General features: G+C 30.6%; 3 protein-coding genes across 4 annotated transcripts; all 3 read right to left on the minus strand.

Moving 5' to 3' along the window:
* Positions 1-846: 846 nt before the first annotated feature.
* LOC108844435 (E3 ubiquitin-protein ligase SIRP1-like) lies at positions 847-1,505 on the minus strand. Its single transcript, XM_056989410.1, has 2 exons — positions 1,282-1,505; positions 847-1,237 (listed from the first exon to the last, which is right to left on the minus strand). Exons 1-2 carry the CDS (start codon positions 1,503-1,505, stop codon positions 847-849), a joined length of 615 nt encoding a protein of 204 aa, XP_056845390.1.
* A 3,212-nt stretch (positions 1,506-4,717) lies between these two features.
* LOC108844447 (putative RING-H2 finger protein ATL50) lies at positions 4,718-5,448 on the minus strand. The gene has a single exon (XM_018617709.2). It carries the CDS (start codon positions 5,393-5,395, stop codon positions 4,718-4,720), a length of 678 nt encoding a protein of 225 aa, XP_018473211.2. The 5' UTR covers positions 5,396-5,448.
* A 2,659-nt stretch (positions 5,449-8,107) lies between these two features.
* On the minus strand, positions 8,108-10,256 carry LOC108822323 (NAP1-related protein 2). 2 transcript variants are annotated; one of them, XM_018595455.2, is made up of 10 exons: positions 10,015-10,256; positions 9,642-9,764; positions 9,487-9,537; positions 9,327-9,398; positions 9,113-9,226; positions 8,967-9,028; positions 8,790-8,853; positions 8,654-8,710; positions 8,528-8,584; positions 8,108-8,369 (listed from the first exon to the last, which is right to left on the minus strand). In XM_018595455.2, exons 1-10 carry the CDS (start codon positions 10,129-10,131, stop codon positions 8,310-8,312), a joined length of 777 nt encoding a protein of 258 aa, XP_018450957.1. In that variant the 5' UTR covers positions 10,132-10,256; the 3' UTR covers positions 8,108-8,309. The 2 variants fall into 2 exon arrangements, with proteins under 2 accessions (XP_018450957.1, XP_018450883.1); XM_018595381.2 differs by having other exon boundaries at positions 8,654-8,713.
* Positions 10,257-21,824: the final 11,568 nt, after the last annotated feature.

Here is a 21,824-nt window from a genome sequence, read left to right on the forward strand (position 1 = left end):
ATGAAGACAATTTCTTGACCAGACCAAAGCTGTAAAACTGCATTTTCACAGCGGGATAGAGTTTGCCTTTGGCGATGTGAGGTAAACTACATTGCCTAGAGATTCCAGCTTTCTTCCTCATAGGTATGAGTCTAAGTCCCAATATAATAGAAACTATTCACTTCCAAAAATACTCCCTCTCCAGTAGTCATGCTCTACTAAACTGAAAACAGAGAGATGGATGGTTCGATTCCTGTTTGCTCAAACTGCTTCTTTAAGTCTACTAAACAAGAAGATCGGAAATGCAGCAACCCTGAACAACAGTTTCAGCAGCTAGAACAATTGGGGAGACGGTTGTTTTGGTTTACAACAAATTGGGGAGGAGTATTTGTATCCTACAACATTTGGTACTACTCTTGGAAAGGAAGATAGATCATGAGAAGGAGATTAAAATTAAAATGGAATTAAACAACTTGCAACAACAACAACAACAAGATCCTTCATCAATGTATCATCTAACAGCTAGTAGTAGCGATTGCTTTCAAATCCCTAATGATCAACCCATATATATATATATATATATATATATATATATAGAGAGAGAGAGAGAGAGAGAGAGAGTGTCTACATGTATAGTGTTTTAGTATGTATGAGAGCTTGTGATATATAGTCTATATGTTGATGTTGGCCAGGTGTTTGAGACAACAAAAGATGGTATGTTGATACTATATAAAACCATACTCTACTAAAGTAACAAAACAAAAAGATCGGGATGAAAAGTGATATTTAACAATGATTTATTACAATAAGTAACCGGATTTCAAAAAAAAAAAAGTAACCGGATTTCAACCTTACAATCTTGACATGCTATAGTTCATCTTGACATGGCAACTCGAGACGACACAATGGACAAACATGACTGGTCTCGAACCACTTTACGATACACTCATCGTCAAACTCATGTCCACAAGATAAACTCACAACCATTCCTCCATTGCTAAACTCTTGCAAACAAATTCTGCACTCTTCTAAGCTAATCATCTTCTTGTTCTCTTCCTTTTTAGTCTCCTTGTTGTATATTTTCCTAGGTAGCGAATTGACCACGAGCTTGCTAGCTGGTCGAAATTGGATATGGCTGGTGTCATCAAACGAGACTTGAACAGCTTCTTCAATCTCAAAGTCATCATCATCATCATCGAGATAATCGGGAACGAGATCCAACCGAATGTTCCAAGCAGCTCCAGGAGAATACTCAATACTTGCGGGGATCCCAACAGCATAAGCGGTTAGCTTCAGAATCGCATCCCCATATCATCGACGTTGATTCCGGCTTCAGCTAAGAAGAAAATCAAGTCTAGGAGGATTTTACACTCGTCGCTCTCATCATATATGAAGTCCTTGGCAAGCAACGGAGTCGTCAACGTCGAGTTATCATCTTGGCCAAAGATCCTTGCCGTGACTCTGATTGTGCCCGCATCGTCTGGTTCAGGGTAGTTATCTAGTTCGTGGGATAATCTGTGTTGCATGACTACTGACGAAAGCAAATATCAGTCGAAGAAACAGAGTTTAACGCTTTCTTTTCCTTTTTTGATAGTCGCTCTGAAAAAGAAACTGAATCGATGAACTTGATTTGTTATATAGGGTGGCTTATATTTATAGCACAAGGACTAGTGTTTTATCTAACGTTTTTAGTCGGTGACCTAATAGTATTTTGTTTAGTAATTTCCTTTTTTCTTTTCAAGACGATTAATAATTTCCTTTCTCACAGACAACGGATTAACAGTTTCCTTTTTACTATGTTCTTTCCCTTTTTGTGCAACTACTATGTTCTCTCCGTTTCACATTTTTCTGTATTTTATGAGTAGGGAGTGAAATCATAAAAACATAAACTAAGTGAAATATAAATGATATAATGATTAAACTAGAAAAATAAAACTTAATTAACTTTCTTACAAACAGCTAAAAAAAACATTTTTCATATTTGTTTAGTTTTTCAAAATTACATTAGCGGCAAATAATTATGATCGACGAAAATCCATAGAATTGTTTTTGTTAAGCTCCTTAGCCGCTTGAACAATTAGAATCACAATCTTCTCTGCCTTTTCTTTTTAGTAGTTTCCGTTACAGTATTTTTCACCAAATTAGCATCTTTTCTCTTATGTTCATCAAACATTGGCTCTTCTCCAGTCCATGAAACAGAACCGTATTTCACCAAGTAAATTTGCATACACTAAACAATAAGAGTTAGACATTTTTTTTTGTCTAAAAGTTAGACATGTTTACATGAACGTGATCGAAATCTAACTATAGAATGAAAAATGTATCAAACAAGCAACTCTGGTTGAAAAATGTATTTTTTTTGGTTGAATTAATTTAACATTCATTTCAAAAAAAAGAAATCTAACTATAGAATGAGTAATGAATATACATTTTTATGAGAGACGATGGAGAAGGTTTCAAGAGATCAAGTAAAGCCACAAGCTTGAGGAGATGGGAGATGATAACTATAGTTGGCAGAGGAAACAATTTATCACCTAATTAAAGTTTAAGATTTATTATCAAGCCTTTAGCTCAACTGGAAAGGATCTGTCGTCATTGTGTCAGAGGTCTCTGACAACATAAATAGTGGAGCTCATAAAGATCATATAACACGAGAGGCTTTTTATAGCAGAACAGTAGAAGACAAGATTATGTAAGACTCAAAAACCATGTAAGCAACGAAGACTGGAAAGAGTTTTCATACATACAAAACTCTTTGTCATGAGACATTTTGCGTAAACTAGAAAACTATTCAATACGCATACTTAACATATTACATCTAAGTAAATGTGGTTTCTGGGGAACCCTCTCTCATCATTCCTCACTATTTTTGTTTTCTTTGGCATCATCTTCATCAGAATCACCGTCTTTCCCTTACAATTTTGGTTTGCAAAAAAAAAAAAAAAAACTTATCAGGCAAAGAACTTACATCCGAAGAATAGATTCAGACAATACAATATAATCATGTTCTGTCTCAGGATATGTCTATATCTAATCTTCTCCTCTTGAGAGATATAGAGACTCTATGTCTTCTGAATATAAACTTTACGGTTTGAAGCTTTGAGACACATAGAGAGAGGTACAATACAATACCTAGCAAGAAGTAAAACTTCCTCAGGTCATTGAAGTGAGTATTCTAAGAAAACGTTCATCAGGTCATTGAAGTGAGTATTCTAAGAAAACGTTCATCTTTTTTTTGGATGAAAAGGTTAATGTATTTGAACAGGATACGGGTTTAGGGTTAAGCTGGAAGATAAAACGGCTTGAGAGCACAGGCAACTGGCAAGTTACATACTCGAATAGAAAATGTGGGATACTGTGTCCTATGGTTTTGTTGTTATGCTTGTAGTTGTTCTCCTTGTGTAGCTTAGACTGAGTATGTGTTTTAGATTTATTATTTGCATCTATGTTCTACGTAGTTATGTCAAAAAAGAAAATGGTAATAAATTTTAACATTTTTATCAAAAAAGAAAATGTGTGATACTGAAGAAAGCTAAAGAGTTATCCATTTTGTGTGATATTGATATTCTCAGTAACCAAGTAGCGATTTTCCAAGCTCAGCTTATGGAGTGTCATAGGAGACTAAAGTTGTGAAAATATTATACTTTCTTGAGTTTTTAACTATCTTGAAATCTTCACTCCTATTTGAGTCTTTTTCTTCATCTGGTGGCTGTTTGATCAGTTGTTGGACGAACATTGAAAGAATAGGAAACACTGATCACCTCAGTTTATTGGAAGAATCACTGAGGAACTCTATTGAAATAATTCAAATTCACAAGGTGTGTAAGTATATTCTCCTTTCTTCTCGAATCATTTATACTCAAAGGTTTCATTTCAGTTTCTTGAAGGTTTCCTTCACTTTGCAGGAACACTAGGGAAAGAATCAACTTTTGCCTATTGAATGTACTACCACACAGGTTTAAACCAATTGTTCTATTTCCACAAATTGGAGAGAAACAACAAGGAGACGGTTGTTTGGGTTTACAACAAATTAGGGAGGAGTACACGAATCCTACACCATTTGGTACTACTCTTTGAATGTAAGAAGTTCAAGAGAAGGAGATAAAATCTGAAATGGAACTGAACGACTTGCAACAACAACAACAAGATACTTCCTCAATGTATGACCCAACAGCTAGTAGTAGACTAGTAGTGGTTGCTTTCATATCTCTCATGATCAACCCATGTTTGCCACTGATCATCATCATCAAAATTGTGTTTCAGATTCAATGTTTGGTCAAACCTCTTACAACCAGGTTTGTGGGTTTCACACCTTCCATTGAAACTTTTAGATATATGATCCACTAGATTGAACATGTCTATGTATCCTTGGTGATTGCAGCAACCGAACCAAGAGAGAGCTTATGTATGTAATCTATTTTAGGATGATGACTTGGACTTATCTCTGAACAAGGACTAGTTTCAGGCTTTCAGCCATTGCTATAATGTCCATATGTATATGTAGAGAGTGTGTGTACATGTATGATGTTTTAGTATGTGTGAGAGGAGAGCTTGTGATGTATAGTTTATATGTTGATGTTAGCTAGGTGTTTGAGACAACAAAAGATGGTATGTTGATACTAATATAAAACCATACTCTACTAAAGTAACAAAACAAAAGGATCGGAATGAAAAAGAGAAATTTAACAATGATGTATTACAATAAATAAACGGGGTTCAACCCTACAATCTTGACATGCTATATTTCATCATCACACGGTAACTCGAGACGACACAATGGACAAACATGACCAGTCTCAAACCACTTTACGATACACTCATCGTCAAACTCATGTCCACAAGATAAAGTCACAACTTTTCCTCCATTGGTAAACTCTTGCAAACAAATGCTGCACTCTTCTAAGCAAATCATCTTCTTGTTCTTTCTCTTTTCCTCTTCAGTCTTCTTGTTGTATATTTTCCTAGGTAGCGACTTGACCACGAGCTTGCTAGCTGGTCGAAACCGGATATTGCTGGTATCATCAAACGAGACTTGAGCAGCTTCTTCAATCTCAGCGTCAGCGTCATCGTCATCAACTTCGAGATAATCAGGAACAAGATCCAACCGAACTTTCAAAAGAGACCCAGGAGAATACTCAGTACTTGTGGGGCAAGTTACCTCATAAACATAGTCATCTAGGTCTGCTAGCGCATCAAAGATAACATCTTGCTCGATTTCGGCATCCATCAAGAAGTAGTTCAAGTCTTCTTTGCTTATACACTCGTCGTTCTCCTCATCTAGGAAGTCGTCGGCAAACGCCACAGTCGTGAACGTCGAGTTAGCATCTTGGCCAAAGATCCTTGCCGTGACTCTGATTGTGCCCGCATCGTCTGGTTCAGGGTAGTTATCGATTACGTGGGATAGTTTGCGTTTCATGACTACTTACGGAAGCAAATATCAGTCGAAGAAACAGTGTTTAACGCTTTTGTTTTGTTGTTGTTGTTGTTGATATGCTCTAGCCTCTAGTGTTACTTATATTTATAACACAAGGACTAGAGTGTTTATCAGACCTTTTTAGTCGGTGACAGAACTGTATTTTCTTTTTAGACAAGCAAATATTCACACTTTCCTTTTTTCACTGTTTATCTTGTGTTTTTTAATAGATGTGAATCAACAAAACAATAAAAAATTGAAGCATCTTTTTTGTCAACAAAAGTTGAAGATATGTGTATTATTTAATACATTAAAGTATAAGTACGAGACAAATTTTACCTATTTAAAATGTTTATTACGGATTTTACATTTATTTTCCACTCATTTTAATTATTTTATTAATTGTTTTTATCGTAATAATTTTGCAGATATTTATTAAATATCTTTTCATATATTTTATTACTTCTTTTGTCATTTAACATATTAACCACTCACAGATTTCATTATTAATTGTTTTTATTAATACATTAGTACGAAACAAAACTTACCTGCTTTGAATTGTCTTTATCTTAATAATTCTACAGATATTTATTACCTCTTTTCATATATTTTATTACATTTTTGTCATTGACATATTAACTATTCACAGATTTCATTATTTAATTGTTGTTTATCACATATAACTTACCTAAATCACTATTTAACTAACTAACAATTTGATTATTCATTAAAAATAATATTTTTAAAATAATATTAATATTTCACTATTCTAACTAATTAAATTTTATTTAAACAAACTATACATTTTTAGCAGGCAATCTAATATTTTTATAGAATATTCTTAAAATATGGATAATCATTCGCCCCATAATCTCAGATGTATATTCTGTAATTGTTCACAATATAATTACTACTTATCCATATGTTTTGTCTTTCACTTTTTAATAATTTTAAATTATTTATTATTTATAAAAGATATAAATAACTAAAACAATAAAATAAGTTATGAAAATCCCATATAACGGATTAAATATTATTATTTTTTTGACGGCAAACGGATTAAATTAATGGACTAATCTACTCTATTTTCATAAACATGAAATGATATCGAATTAAATTATAAAATATAGATACAATTAAATTAATATATAAATAAACTATAATTAATCTGTCAAATCATTTTAAACATATTTTCATACAAATAATAGTTTAGTGCAAATCTAACACGATAAATATATGATAAAAATATAAGTGATACGATGGTTCAAAAAACATATTGAAGTTATACAATATAAATTATAAAATTACTACTTAACAAAAGCAGATTTTCCTTCTCTCTTCAAAAGCAGCTGTTTTCCTCTCCCTTCTCTCTTCATAAGATCTTCTTTTTCACCATCGTTCACCGGCTCCGACTGCTTCCACAGAGTCGGAGTCGGGTTTAATCTTTTTCTTTTGTTTCTTCTATGCTTTTCATCGGTTAGATTGCATGCGGATTTGGATGGTGATAAGCTGAATTTTCAGATCTTTTCTTGATCTGATTTGGGCTCTATTTTTTTGGGATTAATGCAAGATCAATGGTTGGTGGTTTGTCTTCTTGATGCATGCACCTCTTCTCCTTTGATGGTGTCTTTGACTTCTTTCCATTTCGATCCTTCATCCGTTTTGACTCTCAAGATTGGTGTTTGAATGGATGGTGGTGATTCGCTCCCTGTCATCAACCCAGAGGTCCGATCGAGCCCTCGTCTCTCACAAGCTTCGGCGTTTACATGTTTCGTTTGCATGTCGTTCTTCAGCTTCCTTGGCGTTTGCATATCGCTCCTTAGTTAAGTTTGACTCCGCCATTTCATTCCGCCGTCTCCGGTTAAAAGTAAGAACAATGTGTTCTGTTCTCCGGTTTGAAGCTTAGGTTTTCTTTGATTAAAATTGCTATGCTTTTTCACTATGGGAGGTTCAAGTTCTTCATCAAGGATACGTCTTTGGAGTGTTGGTGCTTATCTTTGAAGCTTTCTTCCTCTTCGTTTTCTTTTTGGTTTTTAATCCTACTTTAGCTTTGATCCTTTATTCTCCATGCATGTTATCTTAAGTTGGTTTTTAAAATGTTTCCCTAGTATAAGACTCAGTTTCCGGAGAACTTGTTTCTGCCGGCTTTGTTTCCGAGAACCAGTGTGTTGGTTCGTCGGTCCTGTTTCGCCGGGATTTGTGAAATCGCCGGTCAATGTTGTAATCGCAGTTGTTCAATATAATCATCCTTTAGTGTGAAAAAAAAAATTAAAAAATTACTATGTTTAGAAATTTTTAATATGGAAAATATATAAAATATATACAACACAAATATTTATTTACAAAAATAAAGACCCCCCGTGCTGTCAAGCTCTAGTGATGATTAACATACAACTTAACTAAGGTATTACGAACAGCTAAATTCAGATTTGTTATTAATTTTACTTAACTGCGTTATCAAGTGAAGCCAGAAAGCTTGAGGAAGATCATAATTAGAGTTACGAAGAAAGAATTTTAAGTTAGGTTTCGTTTACTCGCTGCATTAAAGAACACACAACAAGCAAAAACATGTATCAATAAGAAGAATTATAAACATGTCAAAATGAGCTCATAATACATTCATTTGTCGTTAGCATCAGACACCGAGTGAAAATAAGATTGTGTAGTACGCAAGAGGGGCATTTTATAGAAGAACAGTAAGAAGATAGGACTATGTAATAATCAAAAACCATCTAAGACACTGCAACAAAAGGCTGGAAAGAGTTTTCATACAAACAAAAGATACTACTAGCTTGTCTTGTCCTCGTCTTTTGTTGTCATGAGACATTTTGCGTAAATTTAAAAAAACTATTCAAACACACAAACTTGACACATTACATGTAAGCAAATGTGGTTTATGGGGAAGGAACCTCTCTCATCATTCCTCACCATCTTTGTCTTCTTCGTCATCATCTTCATCAGAGTCACCTTCTTTCCCCTACAGTTTTGGTTTGCAAAAAAAAAAAACTTACATATTGGAATATAAACGTGTTCTGTCTCAGGATATGTCTATCTAAACTTTCATCGCACCATATGATGCAATGAACTTTCAGAAGAAAACTAACCAAGCAAAAGAAAATTCTATTAGATTTTTACCTCATCATCATCATCATCCTCATCATCACCATCATCAAAATCCTCTTCATCAGCCTCCTACAAAGTTGCATATAACGATTAACAAAAATCTTATGCTCTAAACAAAGCTAGAAGTGAATTGCTTACATTGTTGAAGTAGGTGAGAGGGTTGGGCCATAGATCTTCCTTGATGACATCCGCAACCTGCTAGAAGACGAATCTCGGAGTTCAAATTGGGCCAGACTGACATCATGTTACTCATTATAATATATAAGATGATTACCTCGTCGTTAATCTCTACATCAAGGTCCTCCTTGTGTTGAGCATCGCTAAACCAGGTAAAGAAACTGAAAAAGATAGTCAAGATAGAGTCACTAAGCATGTAATTTGCTACTCAGAAAGGGTTTAAAGTCATGGTGCCGAGATTTTAAACTTAAACAAGGAGATGACCGAACCATACCTCTCTTCAGGTAATGCACGTTTGTTTCCGTTCTTCTCCTGACTCACTCCATTTGGCAAGCCCTTCATAATTGAGAAACATTGGTTAACAATAACATCAAAGAGTGTCAGACAATTCAAGAACTAAACTAAACATAGTTAGTTTACCTTGCCCTCTTTCCACCTGATAGGTGTGGCTGTGATTTTGGTGCTCCCTTCTTCGAGGAAGGTAAAAGTCTTGATGAGTTTCTCATCCTCAAAGTAGGGGTTGGGATTGAAGTGCTGTAGTTATCACAAATTAACTACAGTCAGTATACTGATAAACTCAAAACTTAGCTTGGCTTTCTTAAAACAATCAGATGTCTGATTGAAAGAAACTTACAAAGGTGATGGAGTATCCAGACTTCACATCTTTAGCATCCTCAACATCCAGAGAGCTAAGATATTTGAAAACCTGTCATAAAACAGAGGTCACTATCATGTAAATGAATGACACAAATGTAAATGAATGACGAAAGGGGTACTTAATGAAACCCACTAACCTTTTGGTCTTCTTCTGTCAAAAGCTCACCTAAAGCAGGGTGGCTCAAGAACTGCAATCAAAAGAGGAGATTTCCAAACCAACTCTAATCAGAGACACAAAACAAGTTTTAAAATTCTAAAAAGGGAAACAGAACAGGAGAATCATGAGCTTTACAGCAGTGAGCCAAAAATCAGGGATGGCTTTGATGATCTCGTTACGCTTGTCATAAACAGGCTTCCTTATCACGTTGTACTTCTGTTCCACTTCCAAGACTTCATCGCTAGCCTTTTCGTTTATCTACCCACCAACACAAAAGGATAACAAAACGAGATTAAACCAAAGTGTGGACTCTCATTTATTGCTATCATATACCATTGATGTGAAAACGACCACATCTCAGCTTAAAGACACAACAACATACATAAAGACACAGACTTTTTTGCGTAATTCGGACCACATAGCAATCAAAAACACAGACAATTCTTCAGTACCAAAAATATCAGGAGATTAAAAAAAGAAACAAACTTTTTTTTTAATCTTCAATTACCTTCTCGAGGTCGTCTTGGATCTCCTGAAGCTTCTCGATCGAGAGGACAAGCTCTTCATCGATCTGCTCGACGTTTTCCTCTTCAATTTTCGCCTTCTTGCTCTTGTCCGCCACCATTTTCACTTCTTTTTGAGGAAACCCTAATCGCAGAGGTATCGACTCCTCCCTCTCGTTCTGTCCGAAGAGCAGCCGCTTAAACCCTAGAGCTCTCGATTGTATATGTTTGATGAAGCGTGAAGTTGGGCCTAAGGGTTTTAAGGGTTTTTGTTGACCAATAAAACCACGCCATGATAGGCACTGAAGGGTACTATTGTCAACTCTTATAAAGTAAGTTAATATTTATTATTTTGTTTAAGCATCTATTATATTTATTCTTCAACATGTCCAATTGATTAAAGGTTGTGTCCAAGATAAAATATAATGCATCTAAATAATTATCTAGATATATTATGTAGTTACTTTTATTAAAAAAATTGTAACTTCCACGTTGGTTTCCTAAATATGTAACTTCCACCTATATGTTACGTAATATGCGGTTATTTTTTTCTTTTGGAATCCATCAGAATAAATAAAAATTATATCATTTGGAAACAATAATATTGATACTTTACATTAATAAATATTATGTCCACTATAAAAATTAATGGAAATGAACTGTGGTTTAATTAAGATAATATAATACAATTTAGATTTTGATCAACATTTCAAAGAGTGAGTATATTTTTTGTTTTACATTTTCTGGAAATTCAATTTTTATATTTGTATCTTTTTAATCATATTTGTGTAGAATATTTTTCTTAACTGATTAGTAAAAAGTTTTAATAATTTTATAAAATAGTTGGACTATTAATAGGTCATTTTTATAATTTAATAATATAGTTTATAAATATATCAGTATTAAAAAGTAATTTTTAAAAATTTAGAAATTTTTTAAAATTTAAATTATTTATATTTCATTTCACATAAAATATAATTTAAACATTTTCTACAACAAATTAGAGTTACGCTATATAATTCAAGGGGAATTTTCAAAAATACCACTTTCAAGGTACCATTATTCATCTTTACCACCACTAAAGACACATTTTCAAAAATACCTTATTTATTAAAATGGTAAAAACTCTTATATCTTTGTTTTTATATGCATTTCAAAATTCTAATCCCAAATTCTAAATAATAAATCTCCAATTCTGAACCCTAAACCCAAAATCTTCAACTCTAAACCCTAAACCCTAAACTATATACCCTAAATTCAATATCCTAAACCCTAAACCCTAAAGTCTAAACTATAAACCCTAAATCCTCAACTCTAACCCCTAAATCCTCAACTCTAAACCCTAAACTATATACCTTAAACCCTAAAACATCAAATCTTAACCCTAAATCCTAAACCTTCAAATCTAAACTCTTCATTAAAAGTAGTGGTAAAAGTGGTTAGTGTAAACATGAAAAGTGGTACTATGAAAATGGTATTTTTGGCAATTTCTCATAATTCAAATACAACTAGATTCTGATCCGCTCTTAAAAGGGCGGGTATATTTTTTGTTTTATATTTAAAAAAAAAATTATATTTGTGTGTTTTAATCGTATCTGTGTTTTTTTGTATAGTATTTCTTCTAAATAGTTAATAGTTTTTAATCTATTTTATTAAATAGTTGGACCACACCTATATCAATAGGTCATGTTCATGTTTTAAGATCCGCGGGTATAAGTTTTGTTATGTTTGGTATAGGTCAATAGGTCATGTTCATATGTTCACCTATACCAATAGGAGATAAAAATACTTATGTTGGACATGACTTTTATCAATTAATAATTATCTAAATATCTAATTAAAACATTGAAATTAAATTTTAAATTTATAAAAAATAACAATTTAAATAAAATTGAATTATATCAATCACCTATAGGTTCAACATGCACCCTCTGGTTTTAACGGTTTTTGTGGGTTTTATCAAAATTTTAGTTGATGAATATCTCTTGAAATCCAAACCAGATTACATATTGAATCACTAGATCTATAGATTTGAAAACATATCCGAATTTTTCCGGTTTCAAAATAGACAAAATCTTTACGAATTTACATAATTTTTGTAAAATTATTAATGAAATTTTACATCATAAAATATATGGTGCTTTCAAGTGTGGGTCGAAAAATTGTTTATGTTATTAATATTTGAACACAAATATTTTAAGTTGTTGATATTGTAATATTTATTATTAATAAATTAAGAAGTTTAATTATATGATGAGATTTTGGTTTAAGTCTATTCAGAATTCAAAATTTTGTTTCAATTCATATTTTATGGGTTTTAGTTTGGGTTTGACTATCTGTTTAAATCATATAAAATTCTATAAACTAAAATATATAAATTTCAAATTAAAAATAAAAAAGAACAAATCACATATAAATTTTGTAATACATGAACAAGTATCAAAATTTAACATAAAATTACTTATGTTTAAATCTTTGGTTAAAAACCCAATAAATATGACATATTGGATACATCTATATATTTCATTTATTTAAAAGACTATTATATCAAATTAAATTAGTAACAAACACAAATATGATTATAAAATAAATCAAATACAAACAAATAATTTTTCAAAAAAAGATTAAAACAAAAAATATACCCGCCCTTTGAAGGGCGGGTCAAAATCTAGTCAATACTATTAATTCTCCAGCATGACCAATTGATAATAGTTAGGTCCAATTAATTATAACCACATTTTTTAATAATTAATTACCATTAACATAGATTATTCGATTGTAACTGCCAGTTTACTTACAAATTAACTGCCAGTTTACTTGCAAACTATGTGGGATCCATTTTTCTCTGTATACACATTATACGATTATCACAAAAACAAACATATTTGTAGGTTTCTTTTCTTCCGATCTATATACCCTGTATCATTACATATATAAACTTAGACCCAATCTCTTACTTCCTAAATGCAAAACACACAATTCTTTATTTTCTTTTCTAACCGTAAATTCATATGTTCAGATTTTAACTAATTACATCCAAAGCACATAACTTTATACTTTAAATCTGGGATTTTATTTAAACTATTAACCAATATTTGCATAAATAATGAATATATATTTTCAACAAATCCCAATAAAAAGTCTTCAATTAAACACAGTTTTAATTTCAAAATAAGTAATATATAGGTTGTTCAATTTTTATAAAAAAATAACTTTTATTAAAAAAACACAAATATAAAATTAAATTTATCAAAAAAATTTAAAACATAAAATATACCCGCCCTTTTGAAGGGCGGGTCAGAATCTAATCTATTCTATTAAATTTTTCAGCATGACCAATTGATATCAGGTTGTGTCCAAGTATGCATTCATTTTATTTAGGAGTTATTTATTATTTCTTTTACGTAACATGTCTAATTTTATCTATAACTTCCATTTGATTCCCCTAATTTTAGGACCCACTTTGTGTCAAAGTCCACGGCTTCTTTCATACAGCAATAACCGGTCCTCTTTTTGATATCATTTTTTTCTTTTTGATGATCATATTAAACTGTTCATTAAATCAGTCCTAATAATAATACTAAATTTAAATTATGATTAGTCTATTTAAATTCTATACTTTTTTCTGAACAATCGTATACTAAATTTTAAAAATATATATATATATTACCCGCAGATAACCACAAAATTAAACGGAGCGGGTTCTACATATACGATATGGACTAATATACTGTATTTATGTATTTTTTCCTTACTCCTATTTTATAAAATATAGAAAGTGGATATGTATGTATACGGGTAGGTTTTCTATTAAAGGCTCATGTGCTTGAACTAAATTTTACAAAATATTAATAACTTTTTAAGTATTTAAATGTCTATTGTAAATAATAAAATTAAATTTTAAATCTAAAATAATCTAAAAGTAAAACATAAAATTATAATTGATAATTGATAACAAAAATAAACTAATACCAAATTACAACAATTAGATTTGTCAATAGATTCATAATCCACAAGATCATATATATATATTTTTTATATAAAAACCCAAAATCTAATTTCCTAATTAGAATACAAACATATTCTAATAATATAATTAAAAATCTAAAAAGTTAATAATTAAAAATTACGTATTGGTTTAACCAGTGGTTCAACTGGTAACCGAATTTTGAGTTTTTAGCGGATTTCCATGGGTTTTACCGGGTTTCCGTGGGTTTTACCGAGTTTCGTGGGTTTTACCAGATTATTAAACAATGATGTTTTTCTTAAAACTCAAACCGAATTACTAACCAGATCCACGGGTTTGCCGGTTTAATCGCAAATCCGGATCGGTTTCAAAATATTGTGTACAAATGTGTAGTTATATAACATCACAAATTCAATATAATTATCAAAACTTTTAACTAATAATTTTTAAATATAGTAAATATGAGTATAAATAAAACACAAATAAAAAAATAAAAAACAAAAAATATATCCGCCTTTTGAAGGACGGATCAGAATCTAGTTGATTTTTAAATTTTTAATCGAGTAACATCATGTGTGTTAACAACAACAAAAAATGTAACCGGTGATCAATTAGAAATTAGGTACTAAATCAAATAAAAGAAATATATGGTGATGATTTCCTGACAAGTAACTTAGTAATCTAAGTTTACCCACCCACCCCACCTACAAATCCCTTATATATTAAAAGAGAATCATTTAAAAAGATGTAACCTCAATTTTGTATTAATTAAAAAGAGACCTCATCCTATGTGTCACTCAATTAAGTATTCAACTAATCCAGCATAATATTCAATTGAAAAACTGGTTGGTCCAATTTCGATTTTCAGTTAATTGCTAGAAACATTAACTACCAACTATAGGATATTAACTAAAGCAAAGTATTATAATGTGGTCGTCATTTTCAGAACATTGTGTACGAAAATAAAGACACCTACATCAGAAACCAAAGGTTCAACACAGAAAAAAACATCATTGTAAAATTATCATCATGACTAAGATCGAGGACGTGAGTGATGATAGAGAAGACACTGTAGTAACTATGCTACTCAAGTTTAAGTTAATCTTCTTGATTTTCGCATATCAACTTCATTGACGAAATTGTATAACGTGTTCTGTGACTCGGTTTTACCATAACGTGGAATGAAACATCACAAAAGCCTTTACTTCTACACAAAATAATTGTATATAAAGTGATACAGTTACATTAGTCTTGAGTTCCATGTGTTTCAAAAAGTACTCCTTTTGTGCTTAACCGGTTCATATCACGATTTAATTCAATTTTTTAATTTCTCCGGTTCTCTTCAAAGGAAAGCTGTACCGTGTGAAAACGAATTTATATATAACACTATGGTTGTTCTGTCTTTGTGGCCAAGGCATTGTCTTTCATATTATTTTGTAATTAACACATGCATTTACCAATGGAAACTCATCGTAACTTGAGACTTCGTGGTGAAGGCTACTAATTAATTCTAAGGAACTAATGGAAACTAAATAATAAAGTGTATATGTACGGGGTATCAATTCGATAAGTTGTGGCAAAGGCTATTGAATATTTCTTACCATGCTTCCGATGAACATATTTCGGCAGTTATATCACGAGCTGTTTTAAGAATATTTGTTAAATCTACAATATATTTTGTAAACCCTATAATTCGTTCTATATATATACACTATTATAAGTCTGACGATTTCCCAAGCAATTCTATCTACAACTCTTTACTACGTGAAATGGTTGTTATGAATTCATCTCTGATTTAAAACCTTTCAAATCGATGTGGAAGATTAAATTGGAAGTAATAAGGCTTTGGAAGCATATTCTTGCTGTTGAAGAAACAATGGAGATGGCTCACTAATGCTAAAGTAAGATTTTCAATTAGGCACGGTTTGTATATACTTTATATTTATCGAGAAAGTCATTACCGTTTGTGTTATCTTTGCTTATACAGGGGGACAGGATTCATGCAACAGTGATAAAAGATTTGGGTTTTCACTTATGCACTACGTCTGAGCAAAACTTTTTCTCATACTGCTTGGTTAATATGTTTTATTACGCAGGTATAATATGTACTAACATATTCTCAGTCGGTGTTACAGTAGATCCTACTGTACTTTGAAATCGAGACATATCAAAGAGTACAATCTGAAAGAAGAAAAAGAGTAAAATCTGTATAAAAAGAGACAAATAATCGAATTACAGATAGTTAGATTATAATTTTACTTTTTTTTCTTCTTTACTTCTTTTGTCTTCTATGTTGGCTTGACAGGAAAGAAAGAAAACCAATATTTGATTTTTTTTTTTGAAACTGGCTTCACCAATATTTGATTTTCTTTATCTATTTCTCCAGAACCATGATGAACTTAGCTCAGATCGAGGACTCAAGATTATCTGAAACGCCAAATAAATTGATCTGAAAATTAAAAAATTAAATATGTTGCAAAGAACGTCAAAAATAGTTTATATGATACATCTATATATCAATAAAGAATAGCATAAAAGAGAGGAGATATACCTGAACAGATCTGTTAATCGGAGGACAAAATAAGGGTTTTGAGAGAAAATGAAGATTGTAACACATGGTTGTTGATAAGAGGAAAAATTGCCAAAGCTTTTTTCCCAGTATATTGTTTACTCCGTAGATCTTTTGTCAACCATAACGCAGACGATCGTTTACTGACTCAAATAGGCATGGGTTTTTTGGGATAAAAACACAATAAATAGACAAGTATTGTATATGGGTTTCTTTTTGAAACAAATTAAAGTATGTATATGAATTTTCTATTCTTTTGTATATGTTTAATTTGGAAAATTAAATATGTTTTCTCTCTATTTTTTGTGTTTCAGGTCAATTAAGAATCATGACCATATTAATTTCAAAAATTAATAGTTTGGTAAATTAATACTGTTTAATTGTGAGAAAAATATTTCGAGAGTAATTAAATTTACTACTATGTTTGTATATGTTTAGTTGGTCCACAAGTCCATCAAAAGTAAGCCCATCTTATATATTAAAATAAAAATTGTTGGATAACAAAATTGACTCATTAGTTGTATACTTTCATTATATAATGATTTTGGACAAACTATTTTATTTTATGAATGATTGTACATAATTATCCGAAACAAAGATGTCAAAAAACTATCCGAAACAAAGTAAAATAAAATTAATAATTTAAACCGTTTCATTACAATAAATAAATAGTAATTTTACCGGACGCGGATCTCTATCTAGACCAATTTCTAAGATAGAGATACACATCGATTCCAAAGTCGAATGAATCTCCAGTTGATTGAATCTTATAACCTTAATCTCTTTTCCAATATCAAACCGATGATGGAGGTGTTTTAAAAAAAAAGGTCCATCTCCTTAGGTCCATCATCTATTTGTTATTGTTTTGGTCCCGTTTGCTTAAAAAATGGTTTGGTCCAGCTTATTGTATAGTAACTAACTAAATACACGTATAGATGTCAAAAAAATACGGTCCAAATAATATATATAATTTATCAAATGCTATATGTTTCAAATATGTATCATATAAACTCACCCTGCGCAAAAGTGCATGTCTTATCCTAGTGTAATATTATTTCCTTGAGGATTAGATCAATATTCTTATCACACAAAAAAAGTCTAGACCAATTCATTAACCTTTTTCCCTTGTAAAAATATTTAATATATCAAAGGGCTCATGATGGGTTTTCATAAAGATTCTTATGGGCTAGTGAACCTTGTATGTCTCATACTATAAACATGGGCTAATAGACGACATCTAAATATTATACTTCTTATGAGGATCACTTTTTTTTAACTTCTCATGAGGATCACATTATAGTGAAAAAGGTATCACATTATTCATATTCAGCTTCGATTTATCGGAGTTGTTTGGTTCACTAACTGGGTATTTCATGTGAATGTATAGTGAAAACATACTAATAGGTATACATCTTTTTCCTACATTGAATATGGAATTGGGCAGAGCAGTGCTTACCATGTATTTAGAAAGGCATTTGCTCCGGGCTTCCGATTTTACGAAAATTTTTAAAATCTTCGATATACAAAGTGAGCTGTATCATAGCGGTTTTTATTTTGAGTATCAAAATCCATTGTTATTAACATACGTTCGAATGATTCAATTCATTCTTGTTTTTTATGTTTTCTATTTTTTGGTTGAATTCAAGTTTTTATGAAAACAACTATATTTTAAACAGAAAATAAATTACAAATAGAAAAAGAATATATAATTTCAAAATAAATAAAAAGTAATCAGTTTAATCTTTTGGATTTAAAAACAGTTCTCATGGGTAGATTTTTCGAAAGACTAGCATTAAAAAAACTTAAATAATTTTAATATGTTTTCACTGAATTATCGTATTTGATCGTTTGGTGACCATATGTCGTTTAGTTTTTATTCAGAGTCATCATTTTTTTATACAGTTATATTTTTTCATTTCTTTCGTTGTTGGTAATAATATAAAATTTATAGGCTATGTTTTTGTTTTTATTTTTTATATTATTTTAAAATTATATTAAATATGTAATAAACATTTTATTGAAGAGCCTCAAATTTTAAAATTTTCCTTAGGTCTATAGAAACCTTCACACCGCACTAGAATTGGGTAAGGTGGTCACAAAGTTATAGATATTGTTGAAAACATTCCTCATAGCTGATGGTACCACAATTCTTATTTTAATAGTATATAGAAAATATTAACATAGACATCTTTTCGGTTTTCACAGATTTATAAACAAATATGGTCATATAAATATTTCGTTAAGAGTTATTAAATTGGTCCCAGTATGAAAACATTCCCTTCATATTTACTACTAACTAGGTGTTTTCCTCTACCATGTGCATTGATGAATTTTTTAAAAGTTAAATTTAATATTTAAAAATGTAATTATTAATATTATATATTTATTATTTTGACCAATAATTAATATCAATATTATTTAATTAAGCATAAAATTAAGAGAAAATAAATTTGTTTAATTTTAAATTATATTTAAGAATATATATGTATATATATAAAGTTAGAATCTTAGATAAAAAATATTTATTTCTTTTGGTTAAATGTATTAAATCAACTTGTACAAAATTACTAAAAATCATATAAAATTATATATTTATCAAAAATTAAAACTAACAAAATTTATATAGTTTGTAGATATCTGTTGCTAAAAAAAAATTGTAGATATCTAAAAGAAACTAATGATATTACGATTAAAATTTATATTTTCTTTAAATGCAGAAAATTTAAACAAAATAGATAATAAAATTTTTATAATTATAAAAGTAAAATTATATAATATTTCAAAATTCAAAATGTCATATTTGAATATATTTATTTTATTGATGATTTATGAGTTATTACCATATTCTAAGAAGTTTACCAAAAATATAAATCAAAATATTAAATGTAATATATGAGCTATTGTCATATTCTAAAAAGATTTCCAAAAATATATGTCATCATTAAATGTAATTGTTCATGTCATATTTAACCATATGACATGTCATCAATCTTATTAGCCATGTCACAATTTTTTTGTGAAAATGATTATAAAGAGGACATATGACAAATCACTTCGCAAATAATGTATAGGAGATTGCCATATTCTAAAAAGATTTCCAAAAATATATGTCATCATTAAATGTAATTGTCCATGTCATATTTAACCATATGACATGTCATCAATCTTATTAGTCATATCACAATTTTTTTGTGAAAATGATTATAGAGAAGACATATGACAAATCACTTCGCAAATAATGTTTAGAAAATTACCAACCTCAAGTTTGCAATTGCATGGCTGCAAAAATATATCCGATGTTAATGCCAAAGGCAATTCTCCTAAATATATTATTAAGCGTTTGTCACAAAAAGAGATTCTAGGAAAGAAAATGACCAGAATATTTCATTTAATAGAAGAAAAAACTTTTAATGAAATATTCTTAGATATATAAGAAAAAACTTTTATACCAATGTCATTTACAAAAAAAAAAACTTTTATACCTTAGTTATATAAATGCAAATAAATAAATAATAAATAAATAAACTTTTTATAGTTTAAGATTATATGTTTTCAAATTCAAAATTTTTTTTAACTTTTGAGAGAGATATAATAAGCACAAACGTGTATATATTTTCATCCACTTTTTTTGTTGTGTTCTGTCTTTTGGAGGGTCTTTGACTTTCAGTCGTCGGGTGTATAAGCATTGGCGTAGAAAGCTTACAGAGCCAAGCAATATTGGAAAAGCCCAAGTTCATGAGACTGGTGCTAAATGGCTAAAAGCCGTGTGTTCGTATACATTTCTTAACGGATTGTTTTTCTTTTAGTCACATTCTTTGCCTACTAAAGTCAAAATGGAACGGCCGTTATGTAACATATAAGGCCCTGTATTAGTTACCGCAAGACTTGTAGAGCTCACTTATATTAGTATATGGTAAAAGAAAATGTCTAGAGATTCCCGAAATCACAACATGTTTCCTCCAAAAAAGAGTATTTTTAAAACAGATTTAGTTATCTTTAGACTAGAAAAAATAAAAACTACAGTGTTCTTTTCCAACATATTTGAGTGGCCATTTAGATGAGAGCAGAAGCAGCCAATATGTGTTTTTGGTGGTATTGGTAAGCGGTAACAAACATCGCTTTATGTTATTTGTAATGGCTTCGAATTGACTATAAACATATTGAGCGAATTGAAATACATGAACCTAAACGATTTGATAACATGATTTGAAATGTGGGCCGCTGTGTTATTAGTTAAATAACTTTAACATAAACATAAAAATCATGATTCACACACACTTTTTTTTGTCACGAATTCACACACACATTAATACACATTACACATATAAAAGGGGAAAATAACTCCATCGAGATATTCTCTCTCTTAACAAATAGAAAAAAGAAATTGAGAATGTGATAGTTATTTTAATTGAAATGTCTAAAGATTCACTTAAACTACTAAAAATATGAATTGAAAATCCAGAATTTTTTGTTTCAAAAAAAAAATCCAGAATTTTTACGATTTTCAAAGAAATTATAGCAAAATCCAGAAACGTCCGTTAACTTATTATGTAAGTGGTGCTTTCAAAATCATATTCTTGTTTTATTTACCTTCGACATGTATATCATTAACTGGCTGGTTAATAATTAAAAAAAATTATTAACCTTTTAAAAAAAAATTAAAAACAACTCTAGAATATGTTACTGGAATCTTTTGTACGTAGTGGTGAGTCGAATATTCAAGATAGAGAGAGAGGGGGAGATAGAAAGGGATAACATAGGATGATAGGATTATTGGTACTTTTATGCATTGATTTGAATTCTTACGTGATAAAATCGGGTTAACTAAAATTGTCATATCCAGCAATAGGTATAGAAGAATAAGACCAAAGATTTAACTCGCTTATTAACTCGGGTTTCCATATACAAATCTGAACATCCCAATTTCTTGTTGCTGTCACCATTAACTCGCTTATTAATTTGGGTTTCCATTTATAAATCAGAACATCCCCTATTTTCTATTGCTGTCATTGACCATATGCTTCATAACATGTGCTTTGATCAAAAAAAAATGCTTCATAACATGTGCTATTGAAAGTAAGCACTGAAAGAGATGGGCAAGCGCTCCTAATTAAGGATATATTCATCTCTGTTGGGATTCGAGACTAGTTCAGAGACTATCTCAGAAACTACGTCAGCGAATACTTCAGGGACTTTGTCAGGATTTGGTGATGGAAATCAAACAATATCGCATAACTTAAACCAAGACAAGGATGTCATATTAGGAAAATGAAATATCA

The sequence above is a fragment of the Raphanus sativus genome, chromosome 1 (assembly GCF_000801105.2).
Source record: "Raphanus sativus cultivar WK10039 chromosome 1, ASM80110v3, whole genome shotgun sequence".
NCBI lineage: Eukaryota > Viridiplantae > Streptophyta > Magnoliopsida > Brassicales > Brassicaceae > Raphanus > Raphanus sativus.